At 37.5% G+C, this 26,519-nt stretch overlaps 2 protein-coding genes and 1 long non-coding RNA gene across 9 annotated transcripts; 2 read left to right on the forward strand and 1 right to left on the reverse strand.

Moving 5' to 3' along the window:
* Positions 1-321: 321 nt before the first annotated feature.
* LOC104907699 (uncharacterized) lies at positions 322-20,521 on the reverse strand. 7 transcript variants are annotated; one of them, XM_010696667.4, is made up of 12 exons: positions 20,036-20,513; positions 12,022-12,133; positions 11,902-11,915; positions 9,297-9,515; positions 9,101-9,172; positions 8,901-8,990; positions 8,600-8,638; positions 7,739-7,843; positions 6,975-7,140; positions 937-972; positions 739-848; positions 322-652 (listed from the first exon to the last, which is right to left on the reverse strand). In XM_010696667.4, the coding sequence occupies exons 1-12, from the start codon at positions 20,282-20,284 to the stop codon at positions 557-559; spliced, it is 1,308 nt and encodes a 435-aa protein (XP_010694969.2). In that variant the 5' UTR covers positions 20,285-20,513; the 3' UTR covers positions 322-556. The 7 variants fall into 7 exon arrangements, 5 of the variants coding, with proteins under 5 accessions (XP_010694969.2, XP_057250280.1, XP_057250281.1 ...); XM_057394297.1 differs by having other exon boundaries at positions 11,866-11,915; XM_057394298.1 differs by lacking the exon at positions 937-972 and having other exon boundaries at positions 11,866-11,915; positions 20,036-20,510.
* On the forward strand, positions 1,554-4,020 carry LOC125496967 (uncharacterized). The gene is made up of 2 exons (XR_007273446.2): positions 1,554-2,334; positions 3,200-4,020. It is a non-coding gene; the product is annotated as an uncharacterized LOC125496967 (long non-coding RNA).
* Positions 20,522-25,716: 5,195 nt separating the features above from the next.
* On the forward strand, positions 25,717-26,283 carry LOC104903482 (uncharacterized). Its single transcript, XM_010691520.2, has one exon. It carries the CDS (start codon positions 25,717-25,719, stop codon positions 26,281-26,283), a length of 567 nt encoding a protein of 188 aa, XP_010689822.2.
* The last annotated feature ends 236 nt before the right edge of the window (positions 26,284-26,519 follow it).

Below are 26,519 nucleotides of genomic sequence, written 5' to 3' on the forward strand. Positions count from 1 at the left end.
TATGTAATTAAAGTTTGAATCAAAATGTAATTCCAATTAGGCAAAAAAAAAAGTAAACTGGACTGGTGGGCCAAACCTGAATCAGACCGGGTCGAGCCTTGAACCGGACTGAAACGAAGCCAAACCGCAAGTTTGAAAAACCTAACCCTATACCTAAATCAGACATGACCGATATGCTAACCCGGTTTAATTCAAATTCATAACGAGCTGAACCGACCCGTGACCATGTCTACTACCAATGGAGGAAAGAAGAAAAAGAGGCAAGACTAGTGAATTAATGTTAATCCAAAGACACTCATCTCGATACATCCTCTACAAATATGATCAATTCAAATATTTCAATATAGTCATAGATTCTATAATCACAATAATATTATCTTTGTCATCTTCTTCAAACCTTGCAATTCAAATTAAACAGATTTCTAAACAATACCTTTTACATGCACGAGTTTACAACTAGTTAGCCATTAACATGGACACTTATGCTATTATAACCTTACAATAGTATGAGAAATGGAAAATTTACCAACTCAAAACTTGGATGAATGCCAAAAGACTATTGAATTTGACAGGGTACGATTGTCGGCTCTAGAGCACTCAGAGCATCAGTACTGCACTTATCATAGCTTGTGATGTCAGTAATTTGTTCTCCCTGTATAATTATGCATAAAGTCCGTGATTACTTCCTTTCCACTATAAGGAGAGAGATAATGTATTAAGAAGAACAAGAAAAATTACCTTAGCAAGGTTTCTTAAATAAGTAGTTGCGTAATTCCCTGTCGGAAAGATTGCTTCCATCAAGTCTGCCAACACTAGTTGTGGTTGAGACACAGCACCATCGTACCAATCTATAGAAATAACATAAGAGAATTAAATGTTAGTTCATAATTAATGAAATTTTTTTTTTTAAGAAAAGTTGGTGGATGAGTGCAGTACCACCCCGAATTTCAGTGCATTGCTCATTGTTCGAATCTACATCCCAACAATATGTTAGGGCATTCACTTGTGGTGGCAAATGGCAATGAGCCTTTGGGCCTATTGTCTTATGCACTGTTTACTCTTGTACCCAACTTATGAGCTGGTGTGTCCTGTAAAAGTAGTAACCTAGTAGGGGTTGGTCTTTGGACCAATTGTCTTTTGAAATAAAAAAAAAAAATTTCCCCTTGAAATAAAGAGTCATGCTCTCACCAATTGGTATTATAGGAGATTGTCTACCTTTAATTTTAAAATAGTATTTTGGCTCGAACGATACCCAAGATCAGTTAAATTTATCAAATATATTATTATTCATATATTTCATAATTCATTTTAATAGATTTTCATTTTAAAAAGGTGTTAGAGATAAAAAAAAGTTTATATATCTTTATAGTTATATATAATTATAAGACATTATCATGCTTTATTTTGAAACATTAAACATTTAAATTATAGTGAATTGCCGCCACTAAATGATCAAGATTGATCATGATTTTTCTAGAAATCATGAGTTTGCAAACACTAGTCTTATGTCGATAAGAAGCAAGAAGATTCTACACATTTCTTTAGTGTATGGAGTATTGATCACCGCCGACTTAGCACCACTATAAATAGGTATTGTGATCATATTTTGGGCATCATCCAAAAACTATATAAAAGCCATCCACAAAACCCATCCACATTCTCATGTACACACAATATCCCGCTCCACTATTCACTCTAACTTTCTCCTTTGTGAGTTTGTAACTAACAATTGTGAGAGTTGTAATTTTATCTTTACCCTATTAATTTGGGGTACTTGTACTTTCATAATTTTATATATTGGATTTAGGTGCTCGTCATCTGTGGGTATTTTTTTTACCTCATTTTAGAAGGTTTTTCCCATGTTAAATTTTGTGTGTCCCTTATTGCTTTTCTTGCATTATTTTTCTTACTAATTTCTCAATTTTATTACGTTTCCGCTACGCTCTTATACCTAACAAGTGGTAGCAGAGCTAACGATTTAATATGTCGACTGTCACTAAGTTGGACATCGAGAAATTTGATGACAAGATAAGCTTTAGTATCTGGAGTATCTAGATGAAGGTCGTTCTTACCCAAAATGGATTAAAAAAGGCTTTAGAAGGAAAATCTAAAAAGCTGGCAACAGTGACTAGTGAGAAATGGGATCGAAAGAGATGGATGAGAAAGCAATGTTGGCGATCCAATTATGTATAGCCAAGGAGGTGTTACGCGAGGTCATCCATGAAGATACCATAGTCGGGCTATGGTCAAAGTTGGAATCTCTCTACATGACCAAGAACCTCGCAAATAAACTTTGTCTCAAAGAAAGGTTATACACAATTCGTATGGCGGAAGGTACTTTCATTCAATCTCATCTAAATGAATTTAATTCTATTCTTATAAATATTGAAATTTAGAAATCACGATTGATGATGAGGATCAAGCTGTTTTATTAATTGTGTCCCTACCTCCCTCTTACAAGCACTTTAAGGAAATTATGTTATATGGTAATAATGATACTTTATCTTTTGAAGATGTTAAATCTAATTTACTCTCAAAAGAAAAATTTGACCTTGAAGTGCATACCAATGATAAAGCTGAAGGTTTAAATGTAAGAGGGAGATCACAAGAAAGAGGAAGTACCCATAAAAAGAAATTTAGATCTAAATCAAGGGGATATAAATCAAACATAGCTTGTCGTTATTGTAAGAAGTCAGGGCATGAAATTTCTGAGTGTTATAAGTTGAAAAATAAAAAAGAGAAAGAAGAAAAATCTAAACAACCTCAAAAATCCGCTAAATCCAGTTTTATTGAAACTGACTCTAAAGGAGACTTGGTATTACTGGTAACTTCTGAAAAGAAGGGTCTTCATGAATGGATTCTTTATTCTGGTTGCACCTATCATATGTGTGGTTTACCACTTATGAATCTGTTGATTGTGGTACTGTCTTAATGAGAAACGATACTCCCTGCAAGGCTATTGGAATAGGTTCAATCAAAATCAAGACTCATGATAGCGTTTTCAGGACTTTAACTAAAGTTCGTCATATTCCTGACTCAAAATTCTTCTCAACTCAAGGTGGAGTTATGAAGGTTACTAAAAGTGCCCTCATTGTCAATGAAAACCTGTAGATATGGTAGTCTGTATGTCTTGCAGGGACATACAATGACATGTTCAGTAACTGTTTTATCCTCACTCTCTGATTCTGATTTCACTCAGTTGCGGCATATGCGCCTTGGCCACATGAGTGAGAAAGGTATGGACATCCTCAGCAAGTGTGGTCTTCTTACACCTGGTACTGGTAAGCTGAAATTTTGTGAGCATTGTGTTTATGAGAAACAAAAGAAAGTAAGTTTCTCTACAACTCCTCACAGTACCGAAGCTATTTTTGATTATATTCATTCTGATTTATGGGACCTTCAAGAGTCACATCTTATTGTGGAAAACGTTATATGATGACCATTATTGATGACTTTTCTCGTAAAGTATGGACCCATTTCTTAAGAAAGAAAAATGATGCCTTCCCTACTTTCAAAAAGTGGAAGGCTCTTGTTGAGAATCAGACTGGCAGAAAAGTCAAGAAGCTCAGGACTGATCGCGGCTTGGAGTTTTGTGATTGTGAATTTAAAGAGTTCTGCGTACAAGCCGGTATTTCTAGACACAAAACATTACTCGGCAAGGCTCAACAGAATGGTGTAGCAGATGGTATGAAGTATAAACATAACTCTTCTCGAGAGAGCTCGTTGTATGCTCTCTAATGCTGGATTGTGGCATCGCCGTGACTTGTGGACAGAAGCTGTCTCCATGGCTGCTTATATTGTCAACCGTTCTCCACTCTCTTCTATTGACTTCAAAATTGCAGAGGAAGTATGGTCAGGAATAGCTGTTGACTATTCTTCTCTTAAAGTATTTGGTTGTACCGCTTATGCTCCTATCAATGATGGGAAATTTGCTTCAAGAGCTGTGAAATGAATTTTCATTGGTTATTCATCTGAATCTAAAGGTTATAGATTATGGTGTAAGTCTTGAGTCAAAGAAAATTATTCTTAGTCGAGACGTCACTTTCAATGAAAATGCTATGTTGAAATCCCCTGGATTGGAGTCCTCTATTTCTTCTAACACAGGTGACAAAGATGGTGAGAAGGTGGAGTTAGAGACAAGTAGCCAGTCTCCTATTGTTGATGTTGGATCTTCCTTAGGCTCACAATCCATTAATCAAGAACATGATGATGATTATGTTCCAATCATCACTGATTCGAGGCAGCTACAACAACCTGATTATAATCTCGCAAGAGATCGTCCGAGAACGCGACAAAAGAGATCTGCGAGATATCCAGAAGAGGAGTAAGTGGTTGCCTACGCTCTCACACTAGGTGAAGAAACTCTAGTTGGGGTCGAGCCATCTACTTATTCTGAAGCCATCTCGGATCCAAATTCACCTAATTGGCTCGTGGCTAATGAGGACATTGAAAGTCTCCACAAGAATGGCACTTGGGATCTGGTAAAGCTACCTAAAGGCCAAAAGGTGCTTACATATAGATGGATTTACAAGCAAAAGGAAGGAATTCCCGAGTCAAAACTGCAAGATAGAAGGCACACCTTATTGTTAAACACTGCAATAAAATAGAAGCTATTGACTTTAATGGAATTTTCTCTTCTATTGTACCTCATACCTCTATTAGAGTCCTTCTTGCATTAGTTGCTATGTTTGACATGGACTTAGAGCAACTCGATGTCAAAACTGCTTTTCTTCACGGAGATCTTGAAGAAGAGATATACATGAAGCAACCCGAGGGATTTGTTGTTCCTAGAAAGGAAAACCATGTATGTCGCTTGAATAAATCCTTATATGGCCTCAAACAAGCTCTCAGATACTGGTACAAGAAATTTGACTCTTTCATGATTGGACATGGCTACACACGCAGTCAATATGATCACTGTGTTTATTTCCAGCAGTTTGATGGAGTATATGTCTATGTGTTGTTCTATGTGGATGACATGGTGATAGCATCTTGTGATAAGTATCTAATCAACAACTTGAAGTCTCAACTCAGTAAGGAGTTTGAGATGAAGGATCTTGGCACAACAAAGAAAATTCTTGGCATGGAGATACATCGATATCGACAAGCCAGGAAATTATACTTATCACAGAAGAATTATATCAAGAAAATCCTTGATGAATTCGGCATGAATAACTGTAAGTTTGTCTCCTCTTGCTGCTCATTTTAAATTATCATCTACTTCTTGTCCACAATAAGAGGACGAAAAAGAAAAAAATGTCTAGCATTCCCTATGCTAGTGCAGTTGGTAGTCTCATGTATGCCATGGTCTGCACTAGACCTGATCTTACATATGTCGTTAGCATGGTGAGTCGGTATATGCACAACCCCGAAAAAGATCATTGGAATACCGTTAAATGGATATTCCGTTACCTAAAAGGTACCATAGATCTGAGTTGGTCTTTGATAGGACCCTAACATCTTTAAGTATGTCGTTGGGTTCGTTGACTCTGACTATGGTGGTGATCTTGACCGTCGAAAGTCACTTTCAAGTTATATCTTCACTCTATGTTCTGGTGCAATAAGTTGGAAGGCTTCTTTACTGTCTAAGGCTGCTCTCTCTACAACAAAATCAGAATATGTTGCAGCTATTTAAGGTATAAAGGAGGGTACATGGCTGTGAGACCTTGTTATAGATCTTGGAGTTCCACAAGGTGTTACCACTATGTTCTCATATAGCCAAAGTGCTATCTTTCTCACCATAAAGGATGCATATCACTCCAAGACTAAACACATTTCAGTTAAATACCAATATGTCAGAGATACAATTGCTGAAGGTAAAATTATAGCAAAAAAGGTTCAACTTTAGATAATCCAGCAGATATGCTTATAAGGCCACTTCCTACCACTGAGTTCAATCATTGCTTAGACTTAGTGGGCATTCATGCTTACTAGGTCAGCTGGGACTCAGAAGATGAGTGGCTTATGAAATTTGTTCCAAGGTGGAAATTGTTGGGTTATGGCCCAAATTTCAAGCCCAAAGCCAAAGAGAAATAATTCTCACTTGCCACTACTACATGATCAAGATTGATCATGATTTTTCTAGAAATCATGAGTTTGCAAACACTAGTCTTATGTCGATAAGAAGCAAGAAGATTCTACACATTTCTTTAGTGTATGGAGTATTGATCACCGCCGACTTAGCACCACTATAAATAGGTATTGTGATCATATTTTGGGCATCATCCAAAAACTATATAAAAGCCATCCACAAAACCCATCCACATTCTCATGTACACACAATATCCCGCTCCACTATTCACTCTAACTTTTTCCTTTGTGAGTTTGTAACTAACAATTGTGAGAGTTGTAATTTTATCTTTACCCTATTAATTTGGGGTACTTGTACTTTCATAATTTTATATATTGGATTTTGGTGCTAGCTCGTCGTCTGTGAGTTTTTTTTACCTTATTTTAGAGGGTTTTTCCCACGTTAAATTTTGTGTATCTCTTATTGCTTTTCTTGCATTATTTTTCTTATTAATTTATCAATTTTATTACGTTTTCGCTACGCTCTTATACCTAACAAAGAGATAATAATGAGTAAGTGATTTCACCAAACATCTTTTAAGATACGTTCTTAATAGTACCAATTTGCTAAAGCAGCCGGCACAAACAGTAAACACTATCACTCGATCATATTAGTGAAGTTAGCCCGCTAATAACTATTTCCCGGATAAGAAATTTAGTCCCCCTTTCCCCTTATAACTTTCTTTTGCTTATCTTCCAACTTTTTTTTTCCCTATTTAGTACAAATAAATTCCATTATGCTAATGAATGTACTATGTTACGCAACAAATTCAAGACTTCGACATTTTAGGACCAAAATGAAGGAAGATCACAAAGTCCCCTTCTTAATTCATATTGGTACATACATACATACAATTACATTGAGAGCCAATAAAGGAAGTAGAAGAGTAATGATGTATGCTCACCAAGTGAAGTGTTATTCTGAATTTTCTTGTCATATCTCCATACACTTTCGTTTGTTAAAAAAGCAAAGCAAGATTGATCCTCTACTCCAACATTTTCGAGGAATGTAGTAATGTTGTATGCAACTGGGTCCAACGTGTATGTTTCATCAATCACCACATCCACCGACTACAATAGAGGATATAGAAGAAGTGAATATATGAAGTATAAAACAGGAAAAAACACAAATTAGAAACATGAAATTGGGTTGCATAAGATGCAATCAAACAGCTTGAATTTTGTCACTCGAACTAACAATAGACATATCAAACTAACCCTAAGTTGGAGTATGATATTATAGGTTTTTGTCAAAAAGTACCTAATAAAACACAAGTTTTGTAGGGAAGTACCTAATAATTTTTTTTATCTAAAAAGACCTCTTAAAATACTTTCGGAACAATCATTTAATGAATTTCAGGCCAAAACACCAAATTCTGGTGTTAACTGTAGATGAGCTTTGAGCAGTGAGCAGTAAGACAGAAAGAATTGAAAGAGTCGATTGGAGTTAAAAACGTCAATGTTGGAATTTGGTGTTTTGGCCTGAAATTCATAAAATGGTGTTATTAACAATCGGAATATTTTAATAGGTCATTTTAGATAATTCTTTTTTAATTAGGTCTGCTACAAAACTTGTGTTTTATTAGGTACTTTCTGACAAAAAATCCGATATTATATAACAAATGTTACAGCAGAGTGATATTTCAGAATAATTGAAGGATAAACTCACACATAAGATAGCATGAAGTTGGTCCAAATCATCAGGAATTGATATGTTGTAGGTTATTTTGTTGATGGAGGTATCGATATTCTCTCCACCTGCATCTTGCACAAACTGCACCAAGTTCTTAATATGCATTCCTCAAGTTTTAAAACATTTAAAAGCAGTGAAACAAATCATAGACGAACATGATTAAGGAATCGACTCAAGCCATGAAGAAAGGGAAAAACATTAACCATAAATCAGTGGAAAAAAGCACTCCTTCCGGACTTAGCAGTCACATTATTCTGACCAGAAAAATTATTAGGTGTTCACTTGTGCATCTAGTGTTATATATACTCAAAGGCCTTATTTCACAACTCGTTCGTCAATTGGATGGCTCCAATGAATAAATCAAACGAACAACGATAAGTCTTGAGTACAACTACCTCTAGTTGTCGCAGAAAAGTGGAAAAGATTTGTTTCAGACCACTCATATAGAACTAAGGATGTGACATGATATTACAAAGAGACTAATAACTTTTTGTTTGTCAACTTCTATTCTCTTCCTACTACTTAATATTACTAACATATAAAGACATCTTGATGAAGCATTTCAGATAAAAATGGAAAGCATCATATATATAAGACTAAATTCTTAATGGTATTAGTTGAAATTGGTACTCATGGAAGTTCTAACCGTGTTTTGTCATTTAAAATACGGTCAAAGAAAAGAAAATTATACTTCTAATATTGCTTGTTTTCTGCATAATCCTATATCTTTCATCCAATTAAAGTGGATCCAAACTGCTAATTTATATAGACAACACTTCATATGCTCATTGTACTAGGTTCCAGTTTTGGTTCGCCGAAAACATAAATACAAGATACCTTCGCTTTGTAGGCTTCTGTTGTGAAGGACCATATACCCTGGAGCACAAGAAGCACAAATATTACAAATTCAATTACATAATAATATGGTTCAGTTTGATATGGGAATGATCGGACTCGTTTGTATTAATAACTTTTGATGTCTCCAAACTTTGACCGCAAGCACTGTTGTAGCATATTGATGGATGCAAAAGACAATTGATTACTTCAAATATTAGGAAAACCTACACTGACACTCCTATAATTTGATAATTTCTATTTGAAGGTTAATAAGCATTACTCATTCAACATGCACACTTACATCTTCATAATACATCCAAGCAACAACAGGTTTGAAGGATGATGCTCTGCTTGTTGATATATTGGCCAAGCACAGGTAATTTTGCTTAACCTGCAAAAAAGAAAGTATAATTAAATTAATATACTTCACAAAAACGTCTCTATGCTGGTATCGCGATTCGCGAATTATGATCAACATTAGCCTAATTATACAAATCTTACTGCATCATAAATAGAGTTTGCTCTGAATTCCAAGTTTGCAAACACTGCGATGTACTTGATCCACTCTGCACGCTACCAATTAACATTCAGATGTTTAGAAGTGCTAACTTTTATATAACGACGAGGAAGAACTCCTATGAATGACACTTGAAAACAAAAAAGTTAATAGAAATAGATGTGGAAATATTGGCCAAACCTGAAGAGGGTAATCTTCAGAAGATGGTAGAAATGTAGCAATATTGCAGGTTTGTGGTTGATCCGTTGAACTAGTAAAGTAAGCAGAAAACTGAGAAAGTTGTTCTGTTTCATTCTTGTTTACAATTGTAAGTTCACCTCCTTCGTATAACTTCAACAAACACTCAGATGCCATGTCATTCGACGTGATACCCTTACAAGTCCCAAGCAAACCTAGAAGCTGCTAAGAAGATATGATTAGTTATCAAGTGCAAAAAAAAAAAAAATCCATTATTTTCATGTTATCTTTGTAGAATCATAGAATATATTAGATACAAAGGGTTGGAAGTTGGAACAATGTATCTCTTTTCTTCATCAATGATCTCTTAGGACCATTGTTTTTTCTAAGAGAACATGCCCATATAAACAAGGGCTTGGGATGCATCTTCTTCACCTTGAAAAAAAGTATTGGGTCTATAAGCTTACTAGAATAATTTCAATAAGTTTTGATATGTTCTTTAAAAGTACTAGCATTGGTTGGTAAGCCTATAATATCTCTTTCCCTTCCTCTTCCTTCACCTCATCTTCTCTTTCATCCACCTCACTCTCCGCTAGGAATGACAATGGGTACGGTCTGGATAGGGTATGGCTAGACCCTTACCGCCTTAGTGCCTTACCTATACCCTAATTTTTGAATGTAGATTCATACCCTATCCATACCCATAGGGAATTTTTTTTAGATACCCGTAGGGTCAGATAAGGTACGGGTAGGGTCTAGGGTCCATAATGGGTGAAAGACAAAAACAAAACTCCGCTTATATCTTCACGTGCATATATTAATTGTTAAGCACTATTCAACATACAAAGTTGTCAATGAGCACATAAAATATCATATTACATAAGAATACATAATTTTTCCACATTCCAAAAGTCTCATACATCGCAATATTAATAAAAAGATAGTTTAGAGCGAGAGAGTGAGATGTTGGTAAGTTGAGATTGTGAGAGTATGACTAAGCTAATGAATTGAAGGTTTTTATTTTGATCAGAAGGGTTTCTTATATCTATTATTATATATATTAAATATATTTATTTATTTTAAATTTAAAAATATATATAAAAAAATATTTTAGTTTGGGTAAGTTTATGTATAGTGTCTGGGTATTTGAGAAGTAAAACCTAACACTATCCTTACCTGATAATATCAAGACCCATACCCTATCTTTATCCATTAGATTCAAAAAATTAATTACCTTTCAATTAGGATAGGGACTAGACGAATTCGATTGTGAACCCATTACCATCTCTACTTTCGGCTAACTCTATTTCTTATCCTTTTCAATTAATTTTTACTACCCACGTTGCTAAGCTTGCCCATCAATCTCTCCTATTTTTTTTTTATCCTCACAAATGTTTATACTTCCTCCGTAACAAAATAGATGTTACATTTTCAAAAACACACTTATCTGGGCAATTTTTTTAAGATGAGAGAGATAAAGAGAAAGAAAGAAAGGAACACATGTCATAGGAGAGAGATAGAGAGAGATTATTGCCTAAAAAGAAAATGTAATATCTATTTTTTACAACCATATTTAGAAAGTGTAATATTTTTTTTTGTTACGGAGGAAGTACTATTAAACCCCACATGTGGGCCCATGCCACATGTCATTTTTCCATTTCTTTTTGAGTTTGGGAGGTGCCTAGGTTTTAGAGTTTCCCCAATTATAGGCAAGGTTTCCACAATGGTGTGCAAGCCCAAGTAGAGGGGAGAGTGAAATGGGGAGCCCAACGATCATGTTGTTTTAACTTTTACAGTCCGTTTGGTAGTCGTTAATGAATTGCGGTAATGGGAATGAATTTTAAGTGTAATTTTATTAGGGAAGCAACCTTAAAATCTCCATGGGGAGGCATTTTTTCTCCATGGACAAGCAATCTCACCCCTAAACTTGTGTTTTTGTCTCCAATGGGAAGCAATTTTCATTACCACCCTACAAGGTGGTATTGGATGGGAATGAAAATTCAAGAAGGAAAGTGGACACTTTAGGATAAATTAGCATTACCATGGTAATGGACAATGATATATTTAACAAATTTACACATAAATTCATTCCCATTACCACCATTTATGACTAACTACCAAACGAGCCGTTAAGGGTAATCTGTAAGACATTTGTTTATCGTCAATAAGTCTTTAGAAAAGAAAACTCATATATATAATTGGATATCATATAGGGACTATCGAAAAGGCAGCTAGAATGGCTTATCAGATATTAGGTTTTCCCGTCACGGCTTCAAATTTAAGATCGCGAGTTTAGAGGTGAGAGTACAACTACGGTTACGATGGATTAACCTTGTTCATTGTTGGCTTCTACTAAAGAATGATTCATAATTCTTATTATTTATGCTAATAACCACACAATTGTTGATTCAAACATCCTATATTCTTTAGTCTAAATTGGTTAATTAATACAAAAGGACTTTTTTTTTTTTGACATGGACAAAAGGACTACTTCATGAACGCTAAAAGCCTAAAACACACGTAGCTGGCCAGTGTTCAGGACATATGCAATTATCAAAACTCAAAAGCATACACAAGTTTGCAGAAAGGCCCATGAAATGATCCTTACCTCAAGGAAAGAAACTGCAAGAAATTACACAAAACATTAGATGCTTCACCAGATGTTTGACAAACCAACTACAACTACAAGGAAAAGAAATCCCAAGAGCAGAAACTTGTTATGTTTTACCTGGGAAGCCTGGAAATGTATCAGTATCAAGTGAGTAATTCGACAATGGAACTACGAAGGATTTCATCCTACTTGTGCAGTATCTTGTCCTCCCTGCCATTCTTGACTTATTCTGTCAATAGCAACCCCGTTATATATCTTATAAATATATTGGCCCACATTTTCTAAAAGCAACACAAAATAATCATTGGTAGCTTATACTATGCACCAAAAAGAACTAAGTAGAACTCTACAATACATACGGGATACGGCTAGTGGCTAGAAATCAAAATGAATTTTCTACACCTATAGGACCACGATAAATTTATAAGAGATAAATTTGATAAAAAAATCAAGGAAAAATTAAAACCGATTGTGGCGATTTGTTTGGTAAGATCTCAACTTTTGATTATTTAAGAGCTTTTCCGATTTTATAGACCTCTCTGCAAAGCGATAATCATCTAAGTTAAGGATTTGTTCTCTTTGACATAAAATAGTTGAACTGAACTGAACTAAAGTGAACTGAATTGAGCTGAACTGAACTGAATTAAATTCAACGCAATAAATATATAAATAATATTTAAACAATAATAATATGAATATTAAATAATAATGATAATGATAAGTAATAATAATGAATAATAATAATAATAGTATTTTGGATATTTTTAAATGATAGTTATGAATAAATAATATTAATAATCATAGATTAATAATAATAATTAATGATAATCATGATAATTAATAATTATTATTTTATATTATTTATATTAATATATTAATACTTGATGATGGTTATATAATAACAATAATTTATAAGAAATAAATTAATATTACTATTTTAATAATTAGATTTAATAATATAATAATATTTAGTAATAAAAAATAATGATTGGGTCGGACCGCGTAAAATTGCATCATAAAACGTTTTGACGCGATTTGATTGATTTACGGGCTAAAAATGTGGGTTTATTTGTTCCTTTTAATAATAATAGTAATAATAATGAATAAAGCTATTGTTGCAACGGAAGCGATTATCAAAGCAATAAACTCAAAAAAGCGAATAAAGAACACACAAGATTTAACGAGGTTCACTATCAATTTGATAGCTACGTCCTCAAGGCAGGGGAAAAGATTGTTTCACTATGAACGAGATGATTACAAGTACAATAGGCAAGATTCAATTCAATTGAATCTCAAAGACTCTCTCTAATCTCCTCTATTGTATTTCTCTCTAATCTCTCTCTCTAATTTTGTGGTAAAAACGAAGCATACAATTAGGGCACTATTTATACCCTCATTAAACAAAAATCGGAGAAAATCCGCATTCCCGATAGGTGCGGGCGCACCACCTTTTGGTGCGGGCGCACCGGCTTCTGGTGCGGGCGCACCAGACAAATGTGCGGGCGCACCATTTGCTTCTGCCTCAACAACTGAAAATCCGTCGTGACGAGTGTGAGGGCGCACCCCTCCCTGGTGCGGGGCACCTGACCTGGTGCGGGCGCACCTTTACTTGGTGCGGGCGCACCACTCGCGCTGATCGCAAGTCACTCGTTTCACAAATCTCCACCTTGACTTGCATCTACCACACAACTCCACCTCAAAACAATCAACCAAACATGTATCTCTTCAACAGTACTCGAGATACACTTTCCCCTCCTGCAGTTGCATCTTTAACCCGATGCCGGGCTTGCCCTCTTTATCCTGGGCGGGGATTGCCTCCACCTTGAGGCACAACCTCTCACAAGATCAAATGTGACTATCAACGTTCAACAAGTCCAAGCAATGTTTGAACTTGCGAACTGGAACTGGCTTGGTGAACATATCAGCTGGGTTGTCTGCAGTCCCAACTTTCTTCACCACTATTCTCTTCTCACTCCTCAGAAAATGGTACCTTACATCAATGTGTTTAGTCCTATCATGGTGCACCTGATCCTTAGCAAGACAAATAGCACTCAAGCTATCACAATACACAATAGCACGATCATGGTGAAGACCCAGATCACTAACCAAACCACGTAACCATATACCCTCCTTTGCTGCAGCAGTCAAAGCCATGTACTCAGCCTCCGTAGTAGACAAAGTCACTGAAGACTGCAAAGTAGCCTTCCAACTAACCACAGAACCTCCTAGAGTGTATACATACCCAGTCATCGATCTTCTAGTGTCTATATCACCTGCATAGTCCGAATCAGAATATCCGGTCACCAAACACTCAGTATCATTCCCATAAATGAGACCCACATCTGCCGTTTCTCTCAAGTAGCGGAAAATCCGCTTCACTGCCTGCCAGTGTTCCTTCCCTGGTTGAGTCATAAACCTGCTCACAACACTAACAGCATGTGCTAAGTCTGGCCTAGTGCAAACCATAGCATACATCAGACTACCAACAGCACTAGCATACGGAACCTTAGACATATACTCTTTTTCCTCATCAGATTGAGGAGAAAGCACAGCAGAAAGACGAGCATTTGCAGCAGCAGGAGTATCAATAGATTTCGCAGTACTCATACCAAACCTGTCAAGTACCTTCAAGATATAACTTTTCTGAGAAAGGAAAAGTTTCTTCCGTCCATGATCCCTATAGATCTCCATGCCAAGAATCTTCTTTGCTGCTCCCAAATCTTTCATGTCAAACTCGGAACTCAGAAGCTTCTTCAACTTCACCACGTCTGACTTCTTCTTTGCTGCAATAAGCATGTCATCAACATATAACAATAAGTAAATATATGAACCGTCCTCCACCTTGCTATGATAAACACAGCAATCATATGGACTCCTGTCAAAACCATGCTCAACCATGAAGCTGTCAAACCTCTTGTACCACTGTCTAGGTGACTGCTTAAGTCCATACAAGGACTTCTTCAGACTGCAAGCAAACTTCTCTTTTCCTGGAACAACGAACCCCTCTGGTTGACTCATCAGAATATCCTCCTCCAACTCCCCATGTAGGAAAGCTGTTTTCACATCTAACTGCTCAAGTTCCAGATCAAAATGTGCTACCATTGCTAATAACACTCTAATAGAAGTATGACGAACCACTGGCGAGAAAATCTCATTGTAGTCGACCCCTTCCCTCTGACTGAACCCTTTTGCAACTAGCCTGGCTTTATATCTGACACTTTCACCCTCTGAAGTTCCCTCTTTCCTCTTGAAAACCCACTTGCAACCAACCACCTTACGACCCTGTGGTATCCTCACTAGTTCCCATGTCTGGTTCTTGTGAAGAGACTCCATCTCCTCACTCATAAGCAACTAACCACTTAGCTGATTCGTTACTAGAAACTGCTTCCTTGTAGGACATTGGCTCTGGTGACTCAATATCTTCAGCTACATGTAATGCATAACCAATCATCTCCTCTACACAGCAGTTTCGGCCAGGAACATTCCTGCCCTCTATCTGTTCAATCAGTCTCTGCGGCTTCTTCCTAGGTCGTTTCTGACCTAGGAAGTTCCCTCTTTCCTCTTGAAAACCCACTTGCAACCAACCACCTTACGACCCTGTGGTATCCTCACTAGTTCCCATGTCTGGTTCTTGTGAAGAGACTCCATCTCCTCACTCATAGCAACTAACCACTTAGCTGATTCGTTACTAGAAACTGCTTCCTTGTAGGACATTGGCTCAGGTGACTCAATATCTTCAGCTACATGTAATGCATAACCAATCATCTCCTCTACACAGCAGTTTCGGCCAGGAACATTCCTGCCCTCTATCTGTTCAATCAGTCTCTGCGTCTTCTTCCTAGGTCGTTTCTGACCTTCAACAACAGTTTCCTCATGATCAGACTCAACATCAGCTGTTTCATCAACAACAGCTACATCCCTCTGACTAGTCTCCACAATGGGAGAACTCACTGGACCTCATTATCCTTCCCCTGAGTTCGAACCTGTGGAGTAGGGTCTGGAGCAACTACTTGCTCAGATCCTTCATCTGTGCTCTCATCAGTATCACCTGCAGGTTTGTTAGCAGATACAAACATAGTGTTTTCATCAAAAGTAACATCTCTACTAAGTATAACACGCCCTTCTGATGGGGACCAAATCCTGTAACCCTTCACACCATCTCCATACCCAAAAAACAACCCTTCTTAGCCCTTGGTTCAAGTTTACCCTCATTCACATGATAATAGACCATACAACCAAAAACACGCAAACCAGAATACTCAGCACTTCTCCCAGACCATACCTCATAAGGTACCTTGCAGTCAATACCTGTATGAGGACCACGGTTTATCAGATAACATGCCGTTTTCACGGCTTCACTCCAGTACTTCCTAGTCAACCCTGCATTAGAAAGCATGCATCGAACTCTCTCTAGCAAAGTCTGGTTCATGCGCTCTGCAACACCATTCTGCTGTGGTGTTTTCCTGACAGTGCGATGTCTCACTATCCCTGCGTCCCTGCAAAGCTCATTGAACTCATCATTAACAAATTCTAAACCATTATCCGTACGTAGCCTCTTAACCTTCTTTCCTGTCTGATTTTCCACTAAGACTTTCCATTGCACAAAAGTCTTAAAAGCCTCTCCTTTATGCTTTAAACAATAAAGCCAACAGTACCTGGAGAAATCATCAATAAAAGTCACAAAATAACTGAATCCTCCTATACCTTCTACCCGAGCAGGCCCCCAGCAATCTGAGTGAATATAATCCAGCGTCGCCTTAGTTATGTGCAGCCCCTTCCCAAACTTAGTCCTGTGTTGCTTACCCAACACACAGTGCTCACAAAACTCAAGGTTCTTCACCTTGTGGCCACAAAGAAGGTTCATCTTGGATAATATCTGCATCCCTCGCTCACCCATATGCCCAAGTCGTCTATGCCACAACTTAGTCATCTCCTCAGAACTTGTAGATGCAACATTAGCAGAACCAGTCAGAGTAGTACCTTGAACACATACAGAGTACCCAACTTAGTGCTCTTAAGCCACCTTCGAACCTTTCCACACACATAGTTCCCCATCCGAGCCAGAAAAAGTAAACCCTCCTTCATCTAAGACACCCAGAGAAATCAGATTTTTCTTTAACTGTGGAACATGTCTAACATTCATCAATGTACGAATCTCACCCCCCAAAGTCTTATCTTGATGGAACCCCTCCTACAACCTTACAAGCAGCATCATTACCCATAGTAACATTACCACCATCACAAGACTCATAAGAAGTAAACCAATCACGATTTGGACACATATGGTAAGAACACCCCGAATCTAAAATCCAACGATCAGACGGACTAGGCATATCAACAGCAGCTAATGCTAGGTCCTCTTCGGAGTCATATTTCGTATCCTGTTGTGCAATGTTAGCATTGGAAGCTTTAGGATTCTTGGGACATTTATTCTTCCAATGGCCAGGTTCTTTGCAATAGTGACAGACATTCCTAGGATTGGTCTCTTTACCCTTAGAATTTTTCTTCTTCTTAGGACCCTTCCCCTTAGCCGAGTTCACCACCAACCCAGCCCCTGAATCTCCACCACTCTCAGTCGTTGCCGCCTTCTGGCGCAACTCCCTAGTAAAAAGTGCTGACTTCACCTCCTCTAGGGTCACAGTCTCTCTCCCAACAACAAATGACTCAACAAAGTTCTCATATGAATGTGGAAGTGAAACAAGCAAAATCAAAGCAGCATCTTCATCCTCAATCTTAACATCTATATTACGCAAATCAAGTAAAATAGTATTAAGTTGATCTAAATGATCTCTTAGAGACGTACCTCCTTGCATACGCAAGGCAAACAGCCGTTGCTTCAAAAGCAACTTGTTGGTGAGTGACTTCGTCATGTAGAGACTCTCCAACTTCGCCCACAGACCTGCCGCAGTGATCTCATCTGCAACCTCTGTGATCACATCGTCTGCCAAGCACAGCAAAATCGTGGAGTGAGCCTTCTCCTCCATCGCCTCAATTCGGCCTCACTAGGGCCTCAGCCGCTCCACTCTTGTCACTCTTGACAAGAGGTTTCCAGATGCCTTGTTGCTTCAACAAAGCGCGCATCTTTATCTGCCATAGCCCAAAACTGTTCCCCCCGTAAACTTATCAATCTTTGAGTTCATCGTATTCATCTTCCCAAAACCCTAACGTGATTTTAATCTCAAGCTCTAGATACCAAGTTTGTTGCAACGGAAGCGATTATCAAAGCAATAAACTCAAGAAAGCGAATAAAGAACACACAAGATTTAACGAGGTTCACTATCAATTTGATAGCTACGTCCTCAAGGCAGGGGAAAAGATTGTTTCACTATGAACGAGATGATTACAAGTACAATAGGCAAGATTCAATTCAATTGAATCTCAAAGACTCTCTCTAATCTCCTCTATTGTTTTCTCTCTAATCTCTCTCTCTAATTTGTGGTAAAAACAAGCTACAATTAGGGCACTATTTATACCCTCATTAAACAAAAACCGGAGAAAATCCGTTCCCGATAGGTGCGGGCGCACCACTTTTGGTGGGCGCACCGCTTCTGGTGCGGGGCGCACCTTTGCTTCTGCCTCAACACTGAAAATCCGTCGTGACGAGTGTGCGGGCGCACCCCTCCCTGGTGCGGGCGCACCTGACCTGGTGCGGGCGCACCTTTACTTGGTGCGGGCGCACCACTCGCGCTGATCGCAAGTCACTCGTTTCACAGCTATAATAAACAAAATAATATATAAAAATAATAATAATAATAATACTTAATAATAATGATATAAAAATAAATAATAATAATAATAATAAGAGTAATTAGTAAAATACATTAGACCAACATAATAATAATATTTAATAAAATAATTATAAAAGAATGGAGCTACACTGAACTGAGCTGAGCTGAACTGAACTGAGCTGAGCTGAGCTGAACTGAACTGAAAATAAGCTGAGAAGAATATGCCCTAATTAACACGCTAATCAATTTAGCACATAATGAAGTATAGAATCGTTTTTATCATGACTCACGAGCATCCCAAAGTTGTATTGCCATAATACTACATTAATTATTAAGCGACTAGATGTTCATGGTTTAGATATTTGTCGTTAACACTACTAAGAAAGTGTGAACATTTAATAGTTCCACATAAAATCTATTCACAGAAAGGGAAGTAAATGGATAAATGAGTATTCGTAAAAGCAAAAGAGTAAAAAAAAGGGAAAGAAATATGGTCAGACAAAAAAATGTATAATATAAGGGTCTACAAATGGAGTTAGCCTTAAATGTTTCGTCTTTTTTTTTTTTAATTACCTCAGTTGTTTTTTCACATTTGTTGATCGATGAGCCTTTTTAAATGATAGTATAATAAGTAAATATTACAAATATTTTTATATTTCAAATATTCACATTGAGACAAATCTAACAACAGTTCCACTTTACTATATTTGTTTTCTTACATAATGATCGATGCAAGATAGTTTAACATAATTGGTTGATCAATAGTGCCATTGTGCCAAATAACAAATGATACAATTAAAAGAACACAGAGGAAGTAGTTATCCGAGTTTTAATAAATTATCTACACGTCATCGGAGTTCTTTTTTATATACCTACATGGTTATTTAATATCTTTTACAATACTCATGTCTTTAGATTTTGTCAATACATTATAGCTTATTTGTAAAGTCTTGTGGGAATGGTATTCAAGTTATGAGATCAAATCTCATCCAGATCATTGTATAGTCGCTCGTTAACATAAAAAAATTATATTTTTTTTAGGAATATGCATATATATTTTTAGATACCTATATTTTTTTATAAAGGTAAGAAAAACTAGGTTAGGCGACCCTTCGCGTGACCACGACAGTATATGTGGTGTACACAATCTTCGTGTTTCTTATCTATAACTCTATAAGGCTGCAGCATCATAGTACATAGCCCTCTACTTTAGAATGAGTTCCATCACATATGGTAGATCATAGATACAAAGCCCTCTTGGCCTCTTCAACAAATAAGTTCCACACATGTGGGCATATGGTAGATCACGAAATTTACTTCTCATCGTTTCATTAACATCTTATTTTCACTCTCTCTCTTACAACATAAACAGGAAAAGCATTGGTTAAATGGGATAAGAATACCTGGATAAGAAGATAGCTTTTTCCATCAATGACATTTTTGATGACTTTGAAGGTGTGCCCATAATATATCTTGAAATTTACAGCATCATTGATTGTAGAGATGTTCCCAACTTCAACGGGAGGCGGCTTTCCGGCATTTACACCAAACTTCTCCAAATTTACCAATGTACATATTATCATCAACCAAACACTTCCTAATATCATTTGAAGAAAACAAGGAGATGATAAACTAGAGCACTTTTTCTTCATTTAATCAGGATATTTGTTTATTTCTCTTTTACTTTTGGAGTTGTTTGTTAAGAAGAAGCAAAAGAGGAGGGCAGAGGCGGAGTGTTGCAAGTGTGTTGTTTGCTTTTGTGTGATTGGCATGAATAATGAGGCCAGCCAGGTAAGTTTAACTTATTTGAGTGGGGAGTGAAGTAAGAGAAAATAAGTTGTCTCCATGTGTGGTCTTTCCAAGTTGAATCTAACATAGAGAAAGGCATTCAGCTTTTTAGCTACAAGGATACCTCTATTAATGCCTCACTGTGGGCTCCAATTGTCGTTGTAATGAACGTCGAATGTATTCAACTTTTAGATTCTTTCTAGAGTTGGGCACGAGTCGAGTTAGTAGGCCTCATGCTGAATTTGACTGAGTTTGGTACTAGCCAATGAAAGATCTTGTCAGATTCAACCGAATTTGGAGTGACTTAAAACAAAATAAATATTTAAAGACGGACCCAAACACGATCTGTCCCATGTATTGTACAATACATGTTATGTTGTGCCAAGGGACCTTCCTTTAAAATTTTATATATCATATATTTTTCATTGAATATGGGCAAGTCAACCCATCGTTCTCGTGCTAGGCTCGAGCCAAATTTCGAAATGACGTCTGCGAATGGCCATCACCGAGCCGCTCATGTTATGTCGGATAAGGACATACTTGTGTCAGGTCGACCCATGTTTAACTCTGGTTCTCACGTACAAATTTTATCTTCCATAAAAAGCATTATAAACTGATGAGGTAGGCAAATCTAAAAAAAAAACGGTAATTTTAAGGTTTCCAATTCATACAATTAGTTTGCCTTCTTAAATAAGTCTAGTTAGTGTTTTAGACAAATTTCACAATAAGCCTAATTTGCTTGGAGAGAGGTTTGATAATTAACTTGTGATATAAAATAAATTGCATAAAGTAAAATGCGAAAAATAGTAAAGAACACAAGACAAGCTTTTACGTGGAAACTCTTAGGAACGAGGGAAAACCACGGGAAGATTGGTATCCTACCAATTCACTAAGTATACTTGATTTGCGTGTGAGTACAAAAGCGTTGCTAAGTAAGTAATGAGCTAGTAAGAGGTGATTGAAAGATGTGTTACAATATGAGCTAAGGACCTTTATTTATACTAAAAACAATATTAACGTTGCTTCCTAGCCGTTTAGCTCTTGGGACGTGATTGGCCAAGATCCTAATCTTAAGGGATCATGAAATATCTCGAACAGAATTGGTTGCAAGCTACTCTAATTCTCCCTTAATGCAGTGCACTTCTCTTATATTATAGGAAGTCTTCGACTACTGCCCGTGTCAGCAATCTGGTCTTCCTTCATTGACGCAATCTTCTCAAATAGTCCGCTGCCACGTGGAAACAGAAATCATCCCCTAATAGTTGCCCCTAATTTTCCTTTTAGGCGGCAAACCAAAAAAGGGAAATGATTTAAAAACGAAAATTGCCTTGCTAAGAGGGATTCTTTAGGACAATTTTACATGCTTTGATTTGACCTTTAACTTTCCATCTCTTCTAAAATTGCAGTTTCTTGGTTGGCGATAAACTTCTCCATTCTTTTTCTTTGTTCGCCCAAGCTCTTCTTCTCCAGGTAATCGTTCGTTTGTTTTTCTTGGTTGGCGATAAATTGCCTTCGCTTTGTTATCTTTCACCTGACCATGACTAGAATGAACCCTAGATCTTCTTCTAGAAATGATTACCTGAAGGAGCAAATGTGTTTCATGATATCCTAGATGACATGAATAGTTACCCTAATGTATTAGCTATAAGAGATTTGCAAACCATTAGGCAGAAGTACGGATTTTCTGTTGATGTCATAATTAGGTTACCTTTGAGAAATTAGAGAATGGATTGGGTTGGCCCAAGATGGCTAGTTTTTTATGATTATCCCTTTGCGAAATTGGGGCACAGATTTCCTTTTTCTCCTTTCATTCGTCATGCTTGCTACTGCATACTCCCTTCGTTTCCTAAAGATCTTCCCTCTTTCCGTTTAGGTACGTTTCCAAAAGATCTTCCCTCTTTTACTTTATTCCTTATTTGGAAATTTTTTTCCCTTTATACCCTCTCATGTCCCTATCATATGGTCCACCATTACATTATTAATTCAATTTTACTCGCTTTCTCTCTCCTACTTTAACCCCTTTTTATTTGTTTATTTATCTTAACGCCTTTCTCTCTCCTACTTTATCCACCCTACACCCCACACAAATGAATTCTCCTTGGTATCCGTAGGAACAGTAACAAGGAAGATCTTTAGGAAATGGAAGGAGTACATGACACCTTGCCAACTGCTGCTAAGGGCACGAAGAATCTTGACGAGTGTTGAGATTCTAAGCAAGAATTTGAACATCATAGCGAATGATTTAGCCTTCACAAATCAAATTAGACCTTTCGGGAAGGGGCGCTTTAATCTAGGGACCTTCTCATCCCTTGCAAAACGTATTCTTAATTTCTCTCCCTTCTTGCAAGAGAATACTCCTTACCTTAAAAATATATTAATCTTAATGAGTATAACATCTTGTCATGCCCAATAACCAAAATTGCCACACATTTCTTCTTTGGAAGCAACTTTGTAAACGGGGGCTACTTCTCTTTAGATGTGTATCCAATATAGCCTAAATATTTGAATATGATTCTTTGGTTTGTGTGCATGCAACCTACTATTTATTGAGTTAGTAGGAATGCATCAATGGTACTTTAAGTATTTTGGTCTCTTTTATACTTTGTTCGATCTTTTTAGGTAGGTAAATTAAAATCCCTTACAAGAAGATGAAAAACTGGAGATCTCTCTTGCAAGGGACGAGACTCAATACCAGGACCTCTAGATTCGGAGGTGATGCCAATACCAATATTCCATCCCATGGTACTCACTTTATTCTTACTAAATCTTACATATAGTGTAGGAATTATGCCTTGAATCTTACTCAAACGGAGCTGTTTGCAGGGCCGCCTGGTCAGGTGGGGTAGTGCCGCCCAACCGGGCCGGTTTGAAGGGTCTCATCAGGGGCTAAAAGTAGGGCGCCCAATTGATTCAGGTGGCACACTACTACATTTAAAGCCTAATGCAACACCTAAAATCCGTTGCATTAGGGCCAAATACCATTGCAGTAGGCCTAAGGCAACGACTCCCAACCGTTGCATTTGAAGGCGTTGCTATAGGGCTACTGCAACGACCTTTTGGACCTATTGCAACAGCAACCACAAATCGTTGCAATAGGTGTAAAGAGCCGTTGCGTCATCTATAAGGTCTATTGCAACGCCTCTATATCTATTGCAACGCCATTCGATAGCTATTGCAACGACCCTAATATTCATATTGTGTCCTATTTTTGGCTTCTATAGCAACACCTCCCTATATATTGCAACATTATCATATAGCTATTGCCATGCCTTTATGACGGGATTTTTTTTTTCATTTTTTGTGGGGATATTGCAACGATTATTACTGTAACTTACCGAAAACCTATAATATTACAGCCCTGGCCCCTGGATATATATTAGTAACGATGCAACAAATGCAAAAATACTCTTGAAATGCCAAAAATAATTGTCATATATGTATTATAATTTCCAAAACTAATTAAATTAAGAGTATACATGACAAAACCTCATTAATGAAAATTAATATACTTAATCAAACCCAACTAATTAATAAATATTTGTTTTAGTACCACAAATACTTCTAATAAGTACATATAGATCATTTTCCTTCTAACCACCAAGTACCGCATCACTATAATATAGCTAGCTGAATCTGGTCGATAGTGTGTATAGTGAGACGTCTACGTTTGATCTTCTCCAGTTGGTTCATTATTCGCCTATAAATTCAAACCTTGTAATAGTTAGTAAACGTACACCATCAACAACACACACAAAAGGCTAGTCATGTATAGTAAACTATGTGTAAAAAATAAAATTCATCACTAAAATTGTCAATACATTAGGCTAGTCAATTTTTTGTCAAAATTAAAGTAGCAGAATTTAGTAGAAGTAGCGGTATTATGCAAGAGTTCTGGTTAGTTAGGTTTTACAATTGTGCAGTAGTCCAGGGATGTTTTTGGCCGAGTTGTGATAGACTTGTATCATGTAGTAGAGTGAAAGATCAAGCTAAATCAGTCAAATTGGGTAAGTATTAGCTGAGTTCCGTTCCTAAATGTAGTTTTGACTTTTGAAAATTATGAGCACCAAATTATTTTCTGCCCTATGACTATTTATTGTTTGTCTCTACAATCAATCAATCTGCAACATTAGATAAATACTTAACACAACCAATTTGAGAAACTCACTTATCCTGCACCTTCAGCTACTACACTATACTGTTTCCCCTTTTATCCGAATGAGATGCTCCAAGTGCAAGAGGTTAGTAAACAGAATTCATATTACATTTCATTTGACCAATTAATAATATAAGAACATGAATAATTCTTGTAATTAGCAAGAGTACACAAGATGTCGGTAAAAATTGCCAGACAGAGATCAGATCCAAGATACTTATCTCAGGAATAAGGCAAACATTAACCTGGCCACTTGCAAGTGATGCATGCATGGTGATGAAACCATTACTTCTTCCCATCAGTTTCACAAGGCCAATCCCATGGTATGCACTGTGCGCCTAGGCTATCAAGTTGTGCTTAAATTCCCAAAGATATAAAACATGGAAGAAAACACAAAGCAGAAGATTACAAAGGAGATATAAGGTGAGCTCTAGAAGCCAGTTTGATATCAAGTCTACTGACCTCAATATAAGCAAAATTGATTGCTCTTTGTATTTCTTCCACATCCATATCAAATCCAAAGGTATTATCCATTAAAAGTATATCGTTGTCGATGGTTTTCGGTACACATACAACTGATACTTTCAACTTTCTCTTGTGGCACTGCATGACATAAATCAAGTGGTTAAGAACCCAAGTGTGTTAAATATATGTAAATATCTTTTAGGATTTTGTATATTAGGAAGGTCAATATTATGTTACTTGGTTTAGGCCTTGATGCATGCCTCTGTACGTTATGCATGCTACTAGTTTGTATATAATGTCTGCTTTGTGAACATATTCAACGGAGGAAAATATTCTATTATGGTATCAGTTGTCTAAGGGTATTTTTTCTTCCCTTATTCTCTTCCGCATGCACTCTTCTTCTTTCTTTTACCTTCTTCTTCTTTCCACCATGACTGAGCACATAAGCTCGTTTCATCCCGCTCTCGCAGTGTCTAACATCCGCAACCATATCTCCATCACTCTTGAAATGGAGAATGTTCAATATTCGACATGGGCGGAGCTGTTTAAAATTACCGCACGTTCTCACAAGGTCCTTCACCATATTGTTCGACATTTGATGCCACGGTTCTATCTTGGATTTATGCTACCATTTCTAATGACCTTTTGCACACCATTATTGAACCCGATGCGTCGGCCATGGATGCTTGGAATAGACTTTGTGATATTTTCCAAGATAACAAAAATTCTCGTGCGGTAACGCTTGAAGCCGAGTTCTCCAATACCAAGATGGAGAATTTTCCTAATGTTTCGACTTATTGCCAACGTCTCAAATCCCTTGCCGATCGATTGAAGAATGTTGGCGCACCGGTGTCGGAAAACCGACTTGTGATCCAGTTGGTTTCGGGTCTCACACGAGCCTATAGAGGTGTTGGCACGCTGATCCGACAGAGCGACCCGTTGCCCCCCTTTTATCAGGCCAGGTCTATGTTGACGTTGGAGGAGGCCGGTTTTGCTAAGGAGGCCGCTACGGGATCGAAAATCGCCATGATTGCCTCCTCTCCATCCGAGGATATTTGTGTTCCCAAGCCTTCCCCGGATCAGTCGCATCACCGTGGGAAACCTTCTGGCAACACTCGTAAAAATGGTCGGAAAAATGGCAGTGGCGGCCGTGGTTCAGGTGGGGGCCACGGTGGCAGTGGTGGGGGCCATGGAGGCCCACAGCACCAGCAGCATGGTTTCGGTCCTTGGGGGTCTCCACAATAGTGGGGATATAATTCTCCTTGGGGTTGGTTTCCTAACTGGGCTTTACCTCCTTGCCCATATCCAACCCAAGGTTGGGCCCGTGGTCCAGCTCCTTACAAGCACCCACAATCTGGCCTTCTTGGGCCACGTCCACAGCAGCAACAAGCTTTTATGGCTTCTTCTAATGAGCAGTCCACATACACTCCCACTGATGTTGCCTCAGCTTTTCACACAATGTCCCTCACTCCACCCGATCA

Source organism: Beta vulgaris, chromosome 4, assembly GCF_026745355.1.
Source record: "Beta vulgaris subsp. vulgaris cultivar EL10 chromosome 4, EL10.2, whole genome shotgun sequence".
Lineage (NCBI taxonomy): Eukaryota > Viridiplantae > Streptophyta > Magnoliopsida > Caryophyllales > Amaranthaceae > Beta > Beta vulgaris.

Coding starts and splice junctions, on each gene's coding strand:
- LOC104907699 (XM_057394297.1), bottom strand. CDS start 20,284: ATGAAGAAAAAGTGCTCTAGTTTATCATCTCCTTGTTTTCTTCAAATG. Junction 11,916..12,021: donor TACATTTCCAGGCTTCCCAG/GTAAAACATAAC, acceptor AATTTCTTGCAG/TTTCTTTCCTTGAGGTAAGG. Junction 8,991..9,100: donor CAAACTCTATTTATGATGCA/GTAAGATTTGTA, acceptor TCTTTTTTGCAG/GTTAAGCAAAATTACCTGTG.
- LOC104903482 (XM_010691520.2), top strand. CDS start 25,717: ATGGATGCTTGGAATAGACTTTGTGATATTTTCCAAGATAACAAAAAT.